Genomic DNA, 20,863 nt, shown 5'->3' on the forward strand with positions numbered 1-20,863 from the left:
CTTAATTCGTTATAGAGAAATTACTTGGATTCTATCTTACTTTTTGTACCAACAATGACCTTGATCCCACATGTAACATACGCAAACCCAAGTGGAAGGGGGAGGGGGTCTTGAAACAAGGGTATCTACATTTGATTTTTTATAGCAATATCTAAATTTGATGAGCTAAAATATGTCAATATAGCTTATATATCATATGTCAACGTGTAAAAAGTTATTTATAATTACAAATTTCAAAAAAGGATATCAGTAAAACTGATGGATACTCCCCAACGATGCTTTGTCGATATATTGGTAAATTGTGTGAAAAAAGTGTGACCTTGAGAAAATATATTATCAGCCTCGGTGACCTTATCCTTGACCCCAGTGACCTCAAACCTCATCAAAAGGTAGAGGTCCATGCAAGGTATCTACATACCAAATATATAAGAGATCGGTCAAATATCGAAGGCGCTATGAGAAACTGTAACCAAAGTGTGACTTTGAGAAAATGTATTATTAACCTCGGTGACCTTGACCTTGACCCCAGTGACCTCAACCCTAATCAAAAGGTAGAGGTCCATGCAAGGTACCTACTGTACATGTCAATTATGAAAGAGATCGGTAAAATGTTGAAGGCGCTATGAGAAACTGTTACAAAAGTGTGGCGGAAAATCTATTACTAGCCTCCGTGACCTTGACCCCAGTGATGTGAAATCTCATCTAAAGGTAGAGGTCCATGCAAGGTACCAACATGCCAAATATGAAAGAGATCGGTAGAATATTGAATGTGCTATGAGAAACTGTAAAAAAAAACGTGACGGAAAATCTAATCTATTATTAGCCTCGGTGATAATGACCATGACCCCAGTGACGTTGAAGGCGCTATGAGAAACTGTTACAAAAGTGTGACGGAAAATATATTATTAGCCTCCGTGACCTTGACCCTAGTGATGTCAAACCTCATCAAAAGGTAGAGGTCAATGCATGGTACCTAGATGCCAAATGTGTTAGAGATATGTTAAATATTGAAGGTGCTATGAGAATCTAAAAAAAAACAAGAAACCGTCGGAGACGGGTGATGCTCCCCAAAGTTGTTTTTTGTCACAATATTGCACTATATATTCAGATAAAAGGAAACGTCTTGAGGGCACAGTAGTTGGGGGGAAAATAATTTTTTATATAAAATTTCAAAGGGCCATAACTCTGTGAAAAAATCATCCGACCAGAACCCGCTGATAATATGCACATCTCCTCTTGGTAGTGAAGCTTCCCATAAAGTTTCATTGAATTCCGGTCATTAGTTGCTGAGAAATAGCCCGGACAAGAATTGCACTCTATGTACAGTTAATGGAAAATTTCAAAGGGCCATAACTTTGTGAAAAATCATCTGACCAGAATCCGCTGATAATATGCACATCTCCTCTTGGTAGTGAAGCTTCCCATAAAGTTTCATTAAATTCCGCTCATTAGGTGCTGAGAAATAGCCCGGACAAGAATTGCACTATATGTACAGTTAATGGAAAATTTCAAAGGGCCATAACTCTGTGAAAAATCATCCGACCAGAACCCGCTGATTATATGCACATCTCCTCTTGGTAGTGAAGCTTTCCATAAAGTTTCATTGAATTCCGGTCATTAGTTGCTGAGAAATAACCCGGACAATTGTGCACGGACGGACATACGGACGGACACACGGACGGACACACAAGAATCTTTCTATTCTATCGTTGGTCATTTGTTAATAAACAAAGTCATTCAGAACCGTTGCTAGCTTTCAAACAATGACACCTTGTTAAAATTTGATATCCACAGTGCGTTTAATCAACTGTCAATTTTATATGATGTTAAATGGACAATTTTTTAACGAATTATTGGTAAGTTATCAAATAGTTATATGAACCTGACCCAGGAAAACGGTTCTTAATGCATGCGCGTAGAGTGAGATCCCAGACTAGCCTGTGCAGTCCGAGCAGGCTATTTAGGAACTTTCCGCCTCACTGGATTTTAAAAGAGATAATTCCTTTTAACGCAAATATCATAAATACCGAGAGTATCGTCCCCGATTAGCCTTTTCGGGCTGCACAGGCTAATCTAGGAAGACACTTTACGCACATGCATTAAGGTCCGTTTTCCCAGAGCGAGGCTCATACATACATGAGATATTATTTGGGAAATTCGGTTAAACGAATAAGACCAATCCCTATTGAAATCATTTAATTATTTAATTTAAAAAATAATCATTATCTGATTAAAAGGCGTACATTTAAAAATACTGAATCTAAACTCTTTTGGCAATCAATGTTGTGTGTTCGATCATTTTTTTATAAAATCGATCATTTTCGCTTAAATTCAATTTAGCTTTCAAAGAAAAAATGATACACACAGACTGTGTAGAATTCTGATATTGATATGAAAGATATAACTGGAATTGCACGACTTACAAAACTCGGTCTTACTTTTAAGTAATTTTATTTACATTCACAATCAGTTAATCCATTTGATTAATATTGTTATAACTCAGATATCGTGCCATTGAAGATATGTTCAGTAACATTCTAAAATAATTTTCATATCTTATCCATCTTACATTTATCAACATTCTGGCGTTCTAGTGATTTTAAATTTCATTTCATTTAATATAACGATCAAATTTTTATTGCGTGTCGTTGCGCATTTCAACTTGAAGTCGTGGATTGTAACCCAATTATAGTTTCAGTTGTTTGTAACCTACGTACCAGTCTATCCGGAAGTAATGTTTACTCAGGTCACCAGGCAACCTGATGCACAATATTTAATGAAAACATTGACTTTATCTCCAACGGCGTCCACAAAGTAGGTGATATGCTAATTTTTGTTGTGAAGTTAATTATAATATACTGCTGTTATGATATTCAAATGTAAATATCTGTTATTTTCAGTGGTGGTAGTTTGAAACATTTATAAATCGTCTACAAACAGTCAGTGAAACAAAAAATACACACAAAATGGCAGCAGTAGCACCACCTAAGCAGCCAGGGACTTACACATTTGCAAGTCAACCAAGAGCAGTTCCACAAAGAAAGAAATACAGAGATCCCCTGGGACAACAAGAGTATGTTCTGTTTAAATGTTACGTTTAATATTTTTAATAGTGCCATGCAAATACATGTAAATTTTTGTAATGATGTAGCATCTAAACCTATAAGTTCGTGCACCTTAAACTTCAAAGGCATATCTTTCATGAAAAATCATTAGACAAAAAATAAACTTGATATATACTTGATGATTTATCTTTTGTTTAACAAATAACGAGTGAAATATGTTGGTTGACAGATAATAATAATGGAGTTACATACCTTTAAACATTCATGAACATCATAGTCTGCGTCACACAGAATTACCCTATAAGATTGTGCATCAATTTTGATGACGTCACATCGAGGCCTTGGGATGTGTTTATAATAACCCATATAGGTTTTTGTGAATATGTGTTTATTTGTATTAAATATGTGTTGTTTTAGATAAATTTCATGAATAAACAGTATTGAAAAGAATGGTTTAAACAAAACTGGTCTTCATAAAAACGAAATATGAACTGTGATAACTGTATTCAGAGGTCTAGATAAAGTGTATTTACTTACGGAAAATAGCTTAATAAAATTCTATTCACAATCGGGGCATAAAAAGCTGTCACCCCTTCTAATGACAGTTTGTTATGTGACAAAATCCGAAATCTACACAGTGAGAACATTTATAGCAAAAGGCCGGTCACGATCTTAATGTATGGTCTCGTGTCATCATTTGGGGGTAAAATTTTCTGCATACACAGCATACTTTAATCGTATTGTAATGCAAAGTACAGAGAGCACAATACAAATTCAAGACAGGCCTCCAAGGGAAACTACTATTACAACATTTTACGATCAAAACATTGACAACCATAGCCGTCTGGTGAAGAAAATGTGCAGATTTTAAATATTGTTAAGGCTATTTCTTAGGAACTAGGTCAGAAAAACGGATAATTTATATCAATTTTATTGTTTTTTCCTCATGATTGTTGGCTTATCGGCTGTGGAAATTCTTGCGTTACAAAAGTGAACAGGTTGCGGACACGTGCGTTCGAATGTTACTTAGAAGTTTATGTCATAAAAAAGTACACAAACTTATATGGCTACACGAAGTTATAGGAATAGAGGATATTGCATTTTTTATTTTAAAAATGAAGCCTATATTCGGCTCGAGTCGTGGGTAATTTTCCAAAAGATATAACATCACTATGAATCCTTATTTAAAAAAATAGTTATTGTTTGGTCTTAACAATTTGTTGCTTTTTCCAAAGGTTTATCGTCTTTAAACATCCACATAATCAATTGTGTCAAATCACCATCTTTAAAGTATGGTGTCTTCTTGAGCCTTGGATTCTTATTGGCTGTCCCAATTTCAAGATTGGAATTCTATAAATACTTTTAAAGAGGCCTTTTCACAGATTTTGGCATGTATTGAAGTTTGTCATTAAATGCTTTATATTGTTACATACAAACATTGGATCTAAAATGCTCAAGTAAAATTTGCGAGTCTGAAACAACTCTTTTTAAATTTGTTAATTTTCCAAAAAGTTTAAAGGCCCGTTTTAAATTGACATTGCTAGGGAGGTTAATTTCTTGTGAAAAATGTCAACAGAGGATAAAGCATGGAAAATACTCATAGAGAAACGAGTTTGTGTTACTTAGAAACACTATATATGAACAATACATAATGGAGGTTATATTTTATAAGAACTTGTTGAGTTATGATAAATTAAAATATTAACCTGTTTTTTTGTGATTGTTTTTTTTTCATTTTTGATCAGCAAAACAATGGTGACAATGTCAAATCTTTTTTTCGTAACATTGACTGCAGCATGGGCGAACATTCTATCAAGGGATTTTATGAAATTTCTATAACCACACCTCAAAAAGAACCCACGACTCAACTAAAACCTACCACATCAGTTATTTCTGAATGTTTTGCATTAAAAATTTAAGTTCATAATGTTCTAAACAATGTATTCATATCACTCACATGTAGGAAGTGACATGTAATTTTCTCTTATTAAAGTTTTGTCACTAATGTTGACTTCTTCAAGCACCAAGTTCCAATGCTTTCGGTTTCTGATTTAAGTCTTTAAGATTTATTTATTAAAACACCCCAAAAGCTTTTTTTAAATTGTGTTTTGAACCAAATATAATCAACAAACTATGTTGTAACACTTTAACATGATTTTTTTCTTCCTGTAATAGGTCAAATGTTCTTATGTAAAGCGCCTTTGAACGTGCACTCTTGCATGAAAAGGGCGCTATATAAATCCGGCATAATAATAAAAATAATAATAAACAAAATGCAACCTTTTTTACTTGTACATGCTGGTCATTTAAAATTGACTTGGACTATCACAGAACAGGCAGTTGCGTCCGTAAGCGCTTAGCACACATTTTATACCTAATTCTTAACAGGTTTTATACAATTATGATCCAAAGAATTAAAAAAATAACCTGTTAACTTAATATTGAGAGGAGTGAATAAAGTAAGAAATTTAAATAAGCAAATATAAATTTTAAATTATACATGACACAGCAATCATACTCAATAGTGATCATTAAATAAGTCAATTTAGGAAATGAAACAAGATCATTTGCATTTTAGAACAATTTTAGTAAATATGAATTTACAAAAATTTGTTATTATGAATTTTGGCATTTTAAAAAAGTTTTTATTTATTGCTCTAAATTGATACATGAAAATATCGACACTTAAGAGCTCCACTTAAAAAAACATGAAAAGTATTTAAGAAATTTTAAAATGAAAAATGGAAGCTTAAAGCATAATTTACCCTTCTAACCACTGACCTTTGGATTAAAGCTATAGCTTAAACCTCAGCCATTGTTTTTATGCTCCCCCGAAACTTTTGGGGGGGAGCATATAGTCGCCGCTTCGTCTGTCTGTGTGTGTGTCCGTCTGTCCGTGCACAATTTTTGTGCGGGCTATTTCTCAGCAATTAATGACCGGAATTCAATAAAACTTTATGGGAAGCTTCACTACCAAAAGGAGATGTGCATATTATCAGCCGGTTCTGGTCGGATGATTTTTCACAGAGTTATGGTCCTTTGAAATTTTCTATAAACTGTACATATAGTGCAATTTTTGTCCGGGTTATTTCTCTCCAACTGCTGACTGAAATTCAATGAAGCTTTATGGGAAGCTTAACTACCTTGAGGAGATGCGCATGTTATTTGTGGGTTCGGGTTAGATGATTTATTTAAAGAGTTATGGCTCTTTGAATTTTTTAAGTTGCTAAACCATCCATCGTATTATTTTGTCCAAAGTTATGCCCCTCAAGACGTTTCCTTTTATCTGAATATATAGTGCAATATTGTGACAAAAAAAACCTTTGGGGAGAATCACCCGTCTCCGACGGTTTTTTGTTTTCTTAAAAAATGGCATTTGTGTTGGAAAATTGTCATTTTGACAATCTATAACCAAGTCCCTTTAATGTTACTAAATTAGACACAGTGTTAACTTACTGTAGAGCCACTGTAATGATTTCCCGTGATTTCTTTAAAGATCGAAGAGCCTTTTTACCTGTTTACTTATAGATATCTAATTTAAGCAGGTTATAACTAATGTGAAGTTGTCATGTCTATTTATTGGTATTTTTGCTGTATATAGTGTATCTATAAAAACTAAGTTCAAAATATAACTTAAATGATACTATTTTGAATTTTATGACACTTTGTTTTTAACCAACCCAATTTCTACTTGGCTGAAACCACTTACATTTCATGACACTCTTCCATAGATAACAAGTTATAAAAAATAAATGTCTGTAAAAGAATACTTATTTCATATTGTTTAAACTTAAAACACCTTTACTGCTACTGTACATACCAACTGCATGCCCATATTTAGAAATCTGGATTAATTATGGAACTTTCATATACCCCAAGGGTGCAAATAAACTGGACAAAAGCCGAGCGTGGGAATGGTTTTGAAAAAAATCAGTATATTTTTTTTTATCATGGAAAGCCTACCTTAAATTTGCATGTAGTTCAGTGACATGATGCTGATTAAGAAAATAATACATTAGATTGTATATGGAAAGTTGCCCATTACAGTGGCTCTACTTTAATCTACCAAACAGCAAAGTGCGCTAGATTACTTAACACAACTGAGTGTAGAGATATAAAGGTGCACAGAATTTGTATTGAACTGCACTGGACCACGTAACCCTAAACTGGTCAAATAAACATCATGTCAATATAAACTTTGAGCACTTTTATTTGGTTTATATTTCTTTTTTTCAGAGAAATAAATCCACCTCAGTATGGAAACATTATGTATGATCGTCGTATCGTGAGAGGCAACACCTACGCCCAGCACACACTGCCAGCTGTAAGCATTACAAGCCAATACAGTATTATTCTTCACAACACTATCTCTTGTGCTGCAATTATTTAGTATTTTGTATGTTTCTCAGTTGCTTCTGTATCAAGAAATTTTTGTAACCTCTCGTTATTTATTTGTAATAGCATGCTCAGCCAGACCCAATTGAGATTCAGAGACAGCAAGAAAACAGACGCCGTGCCATTGCAAGAAAGCGTGCAAAGGAACAACTGCGACCACGCTCGCCAGAACCCGTAGACGGTAGAAAACACATTGATGTTCAAACTGAACTGTATTTAGAAGAATTGAGTGACCGCGTGGAAGAAGCCGATGTTGAAATACAGACAGATGCCTTCTTGGATAGACCCCCATCACCGATGTTTGTTCCTGCAAAGACTGGCAAAGATATTGCTACACAAATTTTGGGTGGAGATGTAAGTTACATATATATATAAAGTAACAGTTATTAGATATATTGGTATTCCAAAAAGATTTGTTCATGCTGTTTTCCAGGGTCTGTATAGAACAACCTTAAAATGTATTCCTTGTTTCATAATAAATAATGCACTTTTCAACAAAAATAGCTTAATTTTAAAAAATTGGTTTTGTTCTTTTTTTCATACAATTAAAAATGGAGATAAATTGTATAGTTCAGACCACAAGTAATTGTAATTATATTATATGATTAAGGGACATCCATGGGGGAAAGTGTTTAATTACCATAGAATTGCAATGCGATTAGATGTGACATCAAAACATCACACTTAAAACAATCCCAATCGCTTTACTGACGAATGCATTGCCTCCATATTTGTAGCTGGTTGACTTCCATATGCAGGCAAAAACATGGGCCAAAATCATTCATCAATAACACATTGCCACTTTCATTTACAGCTGTTTGACTTTGACATCGAGGTTAAGCCTATTCTGGAGGTGTTGGTAGGCAAGACAGTGGAGCAGTCCTTGCTGGAGGTGATGGAGGAGGAAGAGCTGGCAAACCTGCGCTCACAGCAGCGCGCCTTCGAGGAGCTCAGGAACGCAGAGTTCGTGGAGCAGCAGAGGCTGGAGGAACAGGAGCGCAGGCATCGGGAGGAGAAGGTCTGTCAATAAATGAGCCTTGTTCTGAGAAAACTGGGCATAATGCATGTGCGTAAAGAGTCGTCCCAGAGGACTTTCCGCCTAAATTGGATTTTTGCTTCATTTCAACGAAAAATGTCATACAAGCGGAAAGTGTCGTCCCTGATTAGCCTGTGCGGACTGCACAGGCTAATCTGGGACGACACTTTCCACACAAGCATTAAGCCCAGTTTTCTCAGAATGCGGCTCATATAATGCTACATATCAAATTTCCATGGTTGAAAGAAAAAAACGTTTGTTTTTTATTAAGGGTACTTTTCAGTGTTAATTTTCACTGTTTGCAGCATTTAAATCACCAATATTTCTATTTAACCCACAAAAAGTCATAAAACTGAGCATTTTCTTCAATTTATTTAGTCCTAATACAAATCCAGTGGTTCGTAATTCAGATTCAGAAACTAGCAATACGGAATCCACATAAAGGGATCCAGGTTTTGTACATTTTATAACAATTCTTTCTGACAGAACTGTTAAGCACCAGTATTACAATCGACCCTTAAATTGTGAATCATGCTAAAATTAATCTGCAATATTATTCAAGCATGGCATTTTGATAACGCATTTGGTGCATGCAAGTAAAAGTTTGTCATACCAATTGCTGTACCAATCAACAGAAATTATTGGTCACTACTGTGACAATCTTTTACAGAATTCTTACATACATGTAAACTTCACTGTTACCTAAACTAATTGTATTTGTTATAGGAAAGAAGGATGAGGCAGCAACGCGAGGTCTTGAGAAAAGAGAAGGAGACAGCAGAAAAGATTGCAGCGCGTGCATTTGCTCAGAGCTACCTGGCGGATCTGGTACCCACTGTGTTTGGAACTCTGTCCGACAACGGATACTTCTACGATCCAGTGGAACGAGGTAATGATCCTCAGTTTTATCTTCTGAACTTGAGCCCATTGTTGGAACATTTTACAATGCTTTACAGCAAACATGTTTAACTTTGATACATATGTCTCTCGGCTTTATATTATTTATATATTCATGTACTTTGGACTTCAAACCCATCACAATCAGAAAAGTTGAACATAGAACTTGATCTCCCAAGTTGAATAATCATTTGTTTATTTAGAACATTTCAACACTATAAATAACTGGATAATTTTATTTAAATTTAATCTTAAATAATCATAGACACAAATAATAAATGGAATATTATGAAATAATGGATAATAGACTTGTTTGGCTTATTACATTGTTAACCTTGACCTGACAACATTGTTTTCACATTGGTTACTTGGTTACGAGTAAGGTTTTCCACAAAGATCAACAGAAAAAAGTGATAAGGTTAACAGACCACCATTTGACAACTGAATTACAGTTAAATATATCAATAATCGAAACAAATAAAATAGAACAAACATAATCATAATGCCATACAATATTAACCCGTTCATGCCTAGCGTCCTGAAAAAAGGACATTGCAAACAGCGTAGACCCAGATGAGACGCCGCATAATGCGGCGTCTCATCTGGGTCTGCGCTTTTTGCTTAAATGAATTTCTTTATGAAATATTCTATATATAGAAATAAATATACTTGACACCCCTAATTTTGGAAATAAATTGATCCAATTTTGAAGGATGGGAGAGTCCACTGGGCATAAATGGGTTAACATAACTCATGGTCTCTTACAGATATTGAGCAGGGTTTCCTACCCTGGTTGATGGACCGAGTCACAGAGCAGCTCGAGAAGTCAGAGCGAGGCCGCATGGTGCTTGATGGGCTCCTACGAGAAGTTGTCAGCAGACGGCGCGAGGCATACGAGCGACTAGCCAAGACGGCACACACCGAGGAGCCAAAAGCCAAGCCTGCACCGGAGAGCAAGCCTGAGGCACCCAAGGTGACGATTGAGGAAAGACCTCAGGCTGCACCTGCAACTACCACAGAGGTGAGCAGTCTAATTTAACACGTTACCAGTTAGATATATGCACTTTGACTTGGTTGTGGTTCCTTAGTAAATTAAATTAAATTGAAGACCTTTCTTACTAGATTCAACATTTACATGCTCCCTTTCCAAGATACTGATAAGCAGCAAACAGCATAAAACCTGAAAGAATAATAGTTACTCGCAGGCTGTTCTGGTTTTATGCTGGTTGCATACAGCAGTTTTCATTGTTTTTCTAAGCGGGGAAATAGTTAATACATTAGGTTAATGCCTCTATCTAGGGTTAAGTGTGAAACTGTTTTATCTTCGTAACATTTCTAGAGCAGATACACGTGTGTTTGCATTTCTACCCTTGCAATATGTTAGTGAAATTACCATTGTTGCTGAGTTGTGTATTCTCTCAATACCTGCAACACAAGTATTAGGGAAGCTGGATTATGTTTTGTAAAGTTCTTGGTTACATGTGTATATACAAGTGATAAGAGTATCAACTATTTTTTTTTTACTTGCCGTTTTATATCATCTCGTATTAAAAGACATGATGATTGCTTTAAAGGATACAGACAATCATTTTGGATTTTATCACACTCCCATTAAGAATGGCAGCCTTTCATTTCCTACTTCATATTAATATACTGATGAATGCCATCAACTTTCTGTATGTTAAGAACAACACTTTGCAATATAAGAAAAGCTAGCTTAAGCTACATTGGTCAAACAAATTTAAAACTGTTAGTCTTAAATGATCAGGAATTATATCAGTGCTGTTCTGTTTCAGACGGAGAACGATGACAGGCAAGATGAGGGTGGAGATGATGATGAGGAAGGAGGCGGGGATGAATAGTCCATCACTCCTCTAGCCTCATACAAGCATAACACTGCGATATACTGATATAAAATTAAATAAAGAAATAGAATCTTAGAAAATTGTTACATACTGCAATTCCAGCGGATGACTAGAATTTTTTCAATGTTCCATGATTTACAATGGACTTTGTGATATATTTAGTGGACAAAAGCAGATCAAGAAACTGAACAGTTCGCAAATACATGTATTTAGTTGTGAAGAGCTCAAGTTATAACATACTTCATACAATTTTGCTGTGATTTATTAGCCTGGAGTCACACAATTCTTCTTTCAATTTTAAAAAAGAAGAAATGTGCGTGTAAGGCTATTTATTAGGTTATTCTATATACATATAGTCTATTTCTTATACCATATATATTTATCTTTGAAAGTTTACTTGTGATTTCTCAAAGTGTCTATGTAACTAAATGTACAGCATTTTCAACAGTTTTGAGTTTTTGTTTTTAGCAGCAGCATGTTGTTACTCGCACTGTTTACTAACGGTACATGCAGAAGTTCAAAGTTTTTGTGCAAAATGTGTTTCCAACTGTTATTCAATAAAAAACAACTAAATATGATGTTGTTTGGTTGATTGGGCAGGAGGCTCACACGTGATAGCATTATTTTCAGCATTAGGATAGGGAGGGATCAGATATGAAATCAACAATATATTTATTCATGATCAGCTAACATGATGCTAAAATTTAAAGAGAAACGTTAGTAACAATGTTACTCGGTCATTCCTTAACCCGTTGCAACTTAGATATGTATTTTGACGTGTTTGTAGTCCCTTAAAAAGTTCAATTTAACTAAAGACCTTTCTTACTAGATTCAAGTTTTAAAGGCTTCATTTCCAACCCCTAGATACTGTTTAGAAGCAAACAGCATAAAACCTGTACAGATTGCGAGTTAATCGCAGACTGTTCTGGTTTTATGCTGTTTGCACATAGCCATTTTTACTTTGCTTCTGAGTGGGAAAGGATTAAGCAAAGCTTGTAGATAAAAAAGATACAACATTCTGTTGTTGCGGACCATTGTGATAATACTTTTAACCATAAAACCTTAAAAAATAGTAACAACAAATTCCTTACATAAAACAAATGCCAACATACTTGTCAGAAATGGATGTAATGAAAATGTGAGCGGGTGCAGTATAGCTATTACATATTACTGTTCGCTTAAAACCAAGAGCTTTATAACAGCATGACTTATCACCCTGCACAAATTTGTCAGCTAGGAGCAATTGAAAATAATTCAGGAATGTGTAGACTTCTTGTGGTGAAACATGCCCTGCACATCAACACTTCATGGTGATAACATTTCAAGTTTCAATCGAATTGCTTGAAAAAGTGTTCAAAAATTTCTTGACACAAAGGTTCAATCAATTACTGGAATGTGTTTGCTGTAAAGTCAACAAGAGATGTGTTTGTCAGAAACACAATGCCCCTATTGCACCGCTTTGAATTTTTTGTTGACCTTTGACCTAGAAGGATGACCTTGACCTTTCACCACTCAAAATGTGCAGCTCCATGAGATACACATGCATGCCAAATATCAAATTGCTATGTTCAATATTTCAAAAGTTATCGCAAAACTTTAATCAAGGTTAAAGTTTTGGGACACACACAATGAATGACAGACAGACAGACAGGCCAAAAACAATATATCCCCGATCTTTCGATCCGGGGGCATAAAAAGTTTGGTACAAATAAATAAAATTCCACCACACTAAGTTATAATACAAAATATGACCCAAATACATGCATTTTATCAATACGTCATTATGGCATGTTCTTGGACTTGTGACTAAAACAACAAGAAGCAGACACTTGCCTAGAGTTTATTTACAGCATATACTAACAAAATGGTCTTGTATGCAAGAATTAAGTGACAAAGTATTAATAACAAGAGTGCCAAACTGTCACAAGATACGCCCGTTTGAAGGTTTTGGACAACTTGATAACTTTACTATGACCCATATTTGAACTTGACCTACATATCATCTAGACACAACTTCTGACCAAATTTGGTGAAGATCAGATGAAAACTACTTCAATTAGAGAGCGGACACCATGCTAAATGCTTGAAATGCACTAAGTGACCTTGTGTGTTTTTGACCCGGAATGACCCATATTTGAACTTGACCTAGATATTGTCTAGACACAACTTCTGACCAAATTTGGTGAAGATCGGATGAAAACTACTTCAATTAGAAAGCGGACACCATGCTTAATGCTTGAAATGCACTAAGTGACTCTGTGACCTAGTTTTTGACCCTGCATGACCCATATTGGAACTTGACCTAGATATTGTCTAGATACAACTTCTGACCAGGTATGGTGATTATCGGATGAAAACTACTTCTATACAGAGCGGACACCATGCTATATGCTTGAAATGCAATAAGTGACCCCGTGACCTAGTTTTTGACCCAGCATGACCCATATTCGAACTCGACCTAGATATTGTCTAGATTCAATTTCTGAACAAGTTTGGTGAAGATCAAATAAAAACTACTTCAATTAGAGAGCGGAAACCATGCTAAATGCTTGAAATACACTAAGTGACCCTGTGACCTAGTTTTTGACCCAGCATAACTTGACCTAGATATTGTCTAGATAAAACTTCTGACCAAGTTTGGTGAAGATCGGATGAAAACTATTTGAATTAGAGAGCGGAAACTGCTGTGGACGCCGCCCGCCCGCCGCCAAGGTCAAACTATAATACGTCCCGTTTTTTTAAAACGGGCGTATAAAAAATGACATGAGAGCCTCTAGATCTAATTTGGCATATCATGACATATAGGAACAACTTTTAAATTTCAAACTTAAATTCATTTGTAAACAGCATTTATGCTTACACATTTCTGAACTTATTACATAATGTAATGTATAAAGAAGTTACCACAAAAAGCACTTTAATACAGTTCACTACTTGTATAATGCCAACATCGCTAATGTTCTTACAAACATTCTAGCACTCAAATTATGCACTGTCATCCAACTGTTTATCATCTATAATGTTTGTCTCTATAAAACACTTAATTACATGTGTCTTTGATCTCCAGTGTTTGTATTTCACAAATGCTGTTCTCTGACAACCACAATACACATCTCATCCCATGATAGCATTCAGCCACTGTCCGAAGGGTAGGATTTTGGTATCACCTCCGGAAAGGAAAATAATACATACTACCACTATACTGGGCTACCAAAAAACTCTTCACTTTTAAAGAGATAATGTAGAGTGAAAAAGTATGTGTTGTGAATGCTAGCATTGCTATGAAGGAAAATCTGCAGAAAGGACGAGTATCGCATCCCTATGTGGACAAGTCACACCACCCCCTATCTCAAGCAACCCTGTGTCCACAAGTCACACATATCTCAAATATTGGCGCTGGGCCCAGGGAATCCCTGGACACCTGAAGGCAGGACAAGGTTAGTGAGCAGATCCCTCACGGCAGGGTAGATGGCGCACTCCTGGTTGGCATGGAAACGGCTGTCCTGGAACCGCTTCAAGTGCTGGCTCACCAGCGTCAAGTTGTGGTTGATATTGTTGGTCCCCTTCTCCACCAGGGTAATGTTGTTATCCTGTGTGAGAACACAAAATTGAGGAAGGTTCAAGTGTGTACATACAATCTAAGATTGACACATAATAAGAACATAATATGAGTGAATTACCATAAATTTTTGTTGTGCAAGAAGGGAATATGGAGATAAACTAATATGTATATACAACAATCTTACAAAAGTTGCACAAATAAAAAAAATATATATTAAAATATCTCACAAATAAAAATAACAAATATTAAAATATCTAAAAATAAAAATATTTATTTTAGGAATTCAATGAATAGTAAACAAGGGCTGTTTGTAAAACATGCATGCCCCCTCATATGGGCTGTCCGTTGTAGTGGCAGCCATTGTGTGAATATGTTTTTTGTCACTGTGACCTTGACCTTTGACCTAGTGACCTGAAAATCAATAGGGGTCATCTGCGAGTCACGATCAATGTACCTATGAAGTGTCATGATCCTAGGCAAAAGCGTTCTTGTGTTATCATCCGAAAATCATTTTACTATTTCGGGTCACCGTGACCTTGACCTTGTGACCTCAAAATCAATAGGGGTCATCTGCGAGTCATGATCAATCTACCTGTGAAGTTTCATGATCCAAGGCATATGCGTTCTTGAGTAATTATCCGAAAACCATTTTACTATTTCGGGTCACCATGACCTTGACCTTTGACCTAGTGACCTCAAAATCAATAGGGGTCATCTGAGAGTCATGATCAATCTACCCATGAAGTTTCATGATCCTAGGCGTATGCATTCTTGAGTTATCATCCGGAAACCATTTTACTATTTCGGGTCACCGTGACCTTGACCTTTGACCTAGTGACCTCAAAATCAATAGGGGTCATCTGCGAGTCATGATCAATCTACCCATGAAGTTTAATGATCCTAGGCGTATGCGTTCTTGAGTTATCATTCAAAAACCATTTTACTATTTCGGGTCACCATGACCTTGACCTTTGACCTAGTGACCTCAAAATCAATAGGGGTCATCTGCGGGTCATGATCAATTTACCTATGAAGTTTCATGATCCTAGGCCCAAGCGTTCTTGATTTATCGTCTGACAACCACCTGGTGGACGGACCGACAGACGGACCGACCGACCGACATGAGCAAAGCAATATACCCCCTCTTCTTCGAAGGGGGGCATAAATATTGCAGTTACATCCACATGAATATTTTAAGATGGTTTCTGGCTATTCAACCAGAATATACTATACTGTAGCAATTTTCTGGCAAGGCCAAACAATTTCATTTTGCTGCCTAATTATTTTTTTAGATGTTGCATAAAAATAGGCTTAGTTGCGATTTATGTCGCACGTAAACAATTTGTTTGACAAAACGTCCAAAATGCACAAACACTTAGTCAAAAATATCAAATTTCTCTACCTTTTTAGTCATGAATAACAAATTAATCTAAGTGTAAAATTCAAACTTCCAATTTATATTTGCTTTCTGATTGGTTTATTAAAATATGGTGATGCACTCCGAGCCATTTTATAATTAAATTCACACATTTTGTATTTACATTATTTTCAAAGATGGCAATGTCGACTGCATGAAAACATAGTCCCAAAAATATTTTAATAGAGGATGTCTCCTAAAAAAGAACACAACTAAAATGGTAAATGGTAAAAAAATTGCATTGAGGTCTGTCTGCAGTCCCATTTATAAAATTGTTGAGCATTTGTAAAGTTTTTTGACAGAAATTTTAAAATGAGTGTAGCAAATTTGACATAAACATAACAAACAATTACAAAATTTCTTGCTAAAATGTAAGCTTCTTTAAGCTTACAAACAAATACAAACTAACATCCTAAAACTGTGTAAATCAGCAAATAAAGTTGGTTTTAAGTAAGATTGCATTTGAGTTGTATTCTCCTCTTATTTCTAATTTCTGAATTTAGGACTCATTTGAACAACAAGAGGGCCATGATGGCCCTGAATCGCTCTTTTGACTAACCAAATACAATCCCAACCCAGATTTCATCAAGATAAACATTCTGACCAAATTTTATAAAGATTGGATAAAAAAATGTGACCTCTATTGTCTACACAAGGTTTTTCTATTATTTGACCAAGTAACCTAGTTTTTGACCCCAGATGACCCAAATACAATCCCAACACAGATTTCATCAAGATAAACATTCTGACCAAATTTCATAAAGATTGGATAAAAAATGTGAACTCTATTGTCTACACAAGGTTTTTCTATTATTTGACCTAGTGGCCTAGTTTTTGACCCCCAGATGACCCAAATACAATCTGAACCCAGATTTCATCAAGATAAACATTCTGACCAAATTTCCCAAAGATTGGATGAAAACTGTGACCTCTATTGTCTATACAAGGTTTTTCTATTATTTGACCTAGTGACCTAGTTTTTTACCTAGTGACCTAGTTTTTGACCCCAGATGACCCAAATAAAATCCCAACACAGATTTCATCAAGATAAACATTCTGACCAAATTTCATAAAGATTAGATTGAAAATTGTGACCTCTACTGTCTACACAACAAATTGTTGATGGTTTTCTATTATTTGACCTAGTGACCTAGTTTTTGACCTCAGATGACCCAAATACAATCCCAACCCAGATTTTATCAAGATAAACATTCTGACCAAATTTCATAAAGATTGGATAAAAACTGCGACCTCTATTGTCTACACAAGGTTTTTCTATTATTTGACCAAGTTTCTGACCTAGTGACCTAGTTTTTGACCCCAGATGACCTAGTGACCTAGTTTTTGACCCCAGATGACCTCAATACAATCACAACCCAGATTTCATCAAGATAAACATTCGTACCAAATTTTATAAAGATTGGATGAAAACTGTGACCTCTACTGTCTACACAAGGTTTTTCTATTATATGACCTAGTTTTTTACCAAGTGACCTAGTTTTTGACCCCAGATGTCCCATATACAATCCCAACCCAGATTTCATCAAGATAAACATTCTGACCAAATTTCATAAAGATTGGATGAAAACTGTGACCTCTACTGTCTACACAAGGTTTTTCTATTATTTGACCTAGTTTTTTACCTAGTGACCTAGTTTTTGACCCCAGATGACCCAACTACAATCCCAACCCAGATTTCATCAAGATAAACATTCTGACTAAATTTCATAAAGATTGGATAAAAACTGCGACCACTATTGTCTACACAAGGTTTTTCTATTATTTGACCTATTATGTGACCTAGTTTTTGACCTAGTGACCTAGTTTTTGACCCCAGATGACCCAAATACAATCCCAACCCAGATTTCATCAAGATAAACATTCTGACCAAATTTCATTAAGATTGGATGAAAACTATGACCTCTACTGTCTACACAAACAAATTGTTGACGGACACACGCACGCACACACGCACGTACATACGGACGCCGGACATCACACGGTCACATAAGCTCACCATGTCACTTCGTGACAGGTGAGCTAAAAAATGAATTAAATACTATATTGCATACAATACAATGAGGCCTAGTCAGCATATCTTAACTACCTGTATGTTGTAGAGCAGGGGGATGGTGAGACTGAGAGGTTCAGGGGCGGGCTGGCCTGGCATAGCCGGACCCAGAATTCTTGTCAACTGCAGCTGGAAATGCAAACAAACATGCAGATAAAAATGTAAACAAACATCCTGAAACTGTGTAAATCAGCACATTTACTCATCATGGGAAAGCCAAACAGGGCATTGAACATTTTATTTTGTTATAAATTTTAATTTATTATAATCTTATTTATAATATTTCTAATGGTAATTATTTTAAAATCTTTTAAATGAATCCAATTGATTAATCAGGGCTCCCCCTGGATTAAAAATTTCTTTACCCAACATTTTAGCCAATTGGATTTTAAATAAATAAAATATCATTTTCATATCATGTTCTATGCAAACATAATGAAGTCAAAAAGTACTTGGTAGACCTTATAAACACCTGGCATTCAAAGATAGAGTAACTAGCAATGTGAGGGGTAATATACAAAATAATAATGAAGATCAAAGATTTAATAGTTTAACTTATTGTGTTACAAACAAAATATATGCATAACAGTTAATAATATTTCAACAAAAACAAAACTTCAAGCAAAATCTCAATTCTGTGTACCATGAGGACCATTTTGGCGACCACAACAATAGCTGGTGTCCCAGGCGGGGCTATGTGGGCGTACGTGGGGGGTACAGTCAACAGCAGCTGGGAGCTCCACTTGACATTGCGGTCCTGGTTGGGCATCTAAATGCACAATAGGGGAAATAGGTAGGTAGCGACGAGACTAGTCCCAACATTTGGAAGTGTTGGAAGTGACATATAGATGACAGATTAACATTTAGGCACATGCATTACAAAGTATTTAAAGTCAAACAAAAGAATAATATAGGAAAAGAAGATGACTTAAAAATAATCTATTTGATGCATACATAAACTTTGTTTCCATGTGAAATCTCAGATTTAACGAGATATTTAACAGAAAAATTTGTCAGCGTTCAATAAAGTGCACTTCACTGGTAAGCACGGCATGACAATATTTGTCCTGCCACATGAAGCAGGAACCAGTTGGAGAATAGTATAAGAAATTACTTCTCTCTTCCCATCAAATGAGGGTTTTGATGCACAATCTATTATTATACAGTGGTATGTTACCACTTGCTTTTTCGTAGTTGCAGATAGCCAAATTACCCCCTGGGTCTTGATTTCAACTGTATTTCAGTAATATCATGGTGGTACTTTAACCTTCTCACTCTTTTTCTGGGATAGCTGGTTGATCAGTACAAAGTGTACATGGAAGTAACTGACAACTGTCCTTCTTGAATCCAAGAAAAGTCATGTGGTTGGGCCAAGAATCAAAGAAAAGTCATGTGGTTGGGCCAAGAATCAAAGAAAAGTCATGTGGTTGGGCCAAGAATCAAAGAAAAGTCATGTGGTTGGGCCAAGAATCAAAGAAAAGTCATGTGGTTGGGCCAAGAATCAAAGAAAAGTCATGTGGTTGGGCCAAGAATCAAAGAAAAGTCATGTGGTTGGGCCAAGAATCAAAGAAAAGTCATGTGGTTGGGCCAGGAATCAAAGAAAAGTCATGTGGTTGGGCCAATAATCAAATAAGCAATCCTCAGATTTACTGTCCATGGCTCTACCAAATGAGCTAACTGGCTTTGATTACCGGTAAATGAGGTAACTGGCTTTGATTAAATGAGCTAACTAGCTTTGATTAAATGAGCTTATTGGTTTTGATTAAATGAGCTAACTGGCTTTGATTAAATGAGCTAACTGGCTTTGATTAAATGAGCTGTTTTTTATTAAATGAGCTAACTGGCTATGATTAAATGAGCTGTCTTTGATTAAATGAGCTAACTGGCTTTAACTAAATGAGCTAATTGGCTTTAACTAAATGAGCTAACTGGCTTTGATTAAATAAACTAATTGACTTTGATTAAATCTGACCACTCAATGAATAATAGAACATAACACACAGCACACCCTGTACATACAAGCTCCAGCCTCATGATCTGTATGACGTCCTTGAGAATGGTCACGTTTGCCTTCAACAGTCTACTGAATGCAGTCAGGGCATTGGACTTGTAGGGTGGGCAAGCAACCTGACGGTGATATAAGAAATTCTCATTAGAAAAATAACAGGAAACTTACCTTTACTGCATTAAAAGAAGAACCATATGATCAATAGGTTATTTGAAAGTTTCAATTAGCTCCGAATTTTCATTTATATTCTTAATGCAGTATGATAACCACCAACCAAACGCAAATGCTTCCGGGAATGGGAATTTAACCCGGGTTGCCTACGTGAGAAGCCGTATATTGTACTATTGTATATTGGAGAAAAAAACAGTATACAAATATATACAAACAATACCAAAGAAGCAATTACGCCTAACTTTTAAAGTAGGAAAATAAATGACAAAGTATATTATACCCATCAAGAAATAAAGGCAATATCAACAGAGATTGCTAACATCACCAGTTACTCATATACCAATACAATACTGATACACTATGTAAGAAAACCATT

The 20,863-nt window shown here is 35.6% G+C and overlaps 2 protein-coding genes across 2 annotated transcripts in view; one reads left to right on the forward strand and one right to left on the reverse strand.

Annotated features, from left to right (window-relative positions):
• Positions 1–2,708: 2,708 nt before the first annotated feature.
• LOC127843846 (radial spoke head protein 3 homolog) lies at positions 2,709–11,833 on the forward strand. Its single transcript, XM_052373711.1, has 8 exons — positions 2,709–2,814; positions 2,901–3,073; positions 7,302–7,389; positions 7,527–7,814; positions 8,275–8,478; positions 9,223–9,385; positions 10,161–10,414; positions 11,190–11,833. The coding sequence occupies exons 2-8, from the start codon at positions 2,967–2,969 to the stop codon at positions 11,253–11,255; spliced, it is 1,170 nt and encodes a 389-aa protein (XP_052229671.1). The 5' UTR covers positions 2,709–2,814; positions 2,901–2,966; the 3' UTR covers positions 11,256–11,833.
• Positions 11,834–13,082: 1,249 nt separating this feature from the next.
• The window catches only part of LOC127843848 (mediator of RNA polymerase II transcription subunit 14-like), a 51,339-nt gene continuing 43,558 nt past the window's right edge, over positions 13,083–20,863 (reverse strand). The window contains exons 34-37 of the mRNA XM_052373713.1: positions 20,328–20,435; positions 18,952–19,077; positions 18,345–18,437; positions 13,083–14,848 (exon numbers count right to left, since the gene is read on the reverse strand). Coding sequence (XP_052229673.1) covers positions 14,642–14,848; positions 18,345–18,437; positions 18,952–19,077; positions 20,328–20,435 — 534 coding nt within the window. The 3' untranslated portion in view covers positions 13,083–14,641. The remainder of the gene's footprint in view (positions 14,849–18,344; positions 18,438–18,951; positions 19,078–20,327; positions 20,436–20,863) is intronic.

This window comes from Dreissena polymorpha, chromosome 9 (assembly GCF_020536995.1).
Source record: "Dreissena polymorpha isolate Duluth1 chromosome 9, UMN_Dpol_1.0, whole genome shotgun sequence".
Taxonomy (NCBI): Eukaryota; Metazoa; Mollusca; class Bivalvia; order Myida; family Dreissenidae; genus Dreissena; species Dreissena polymorpha.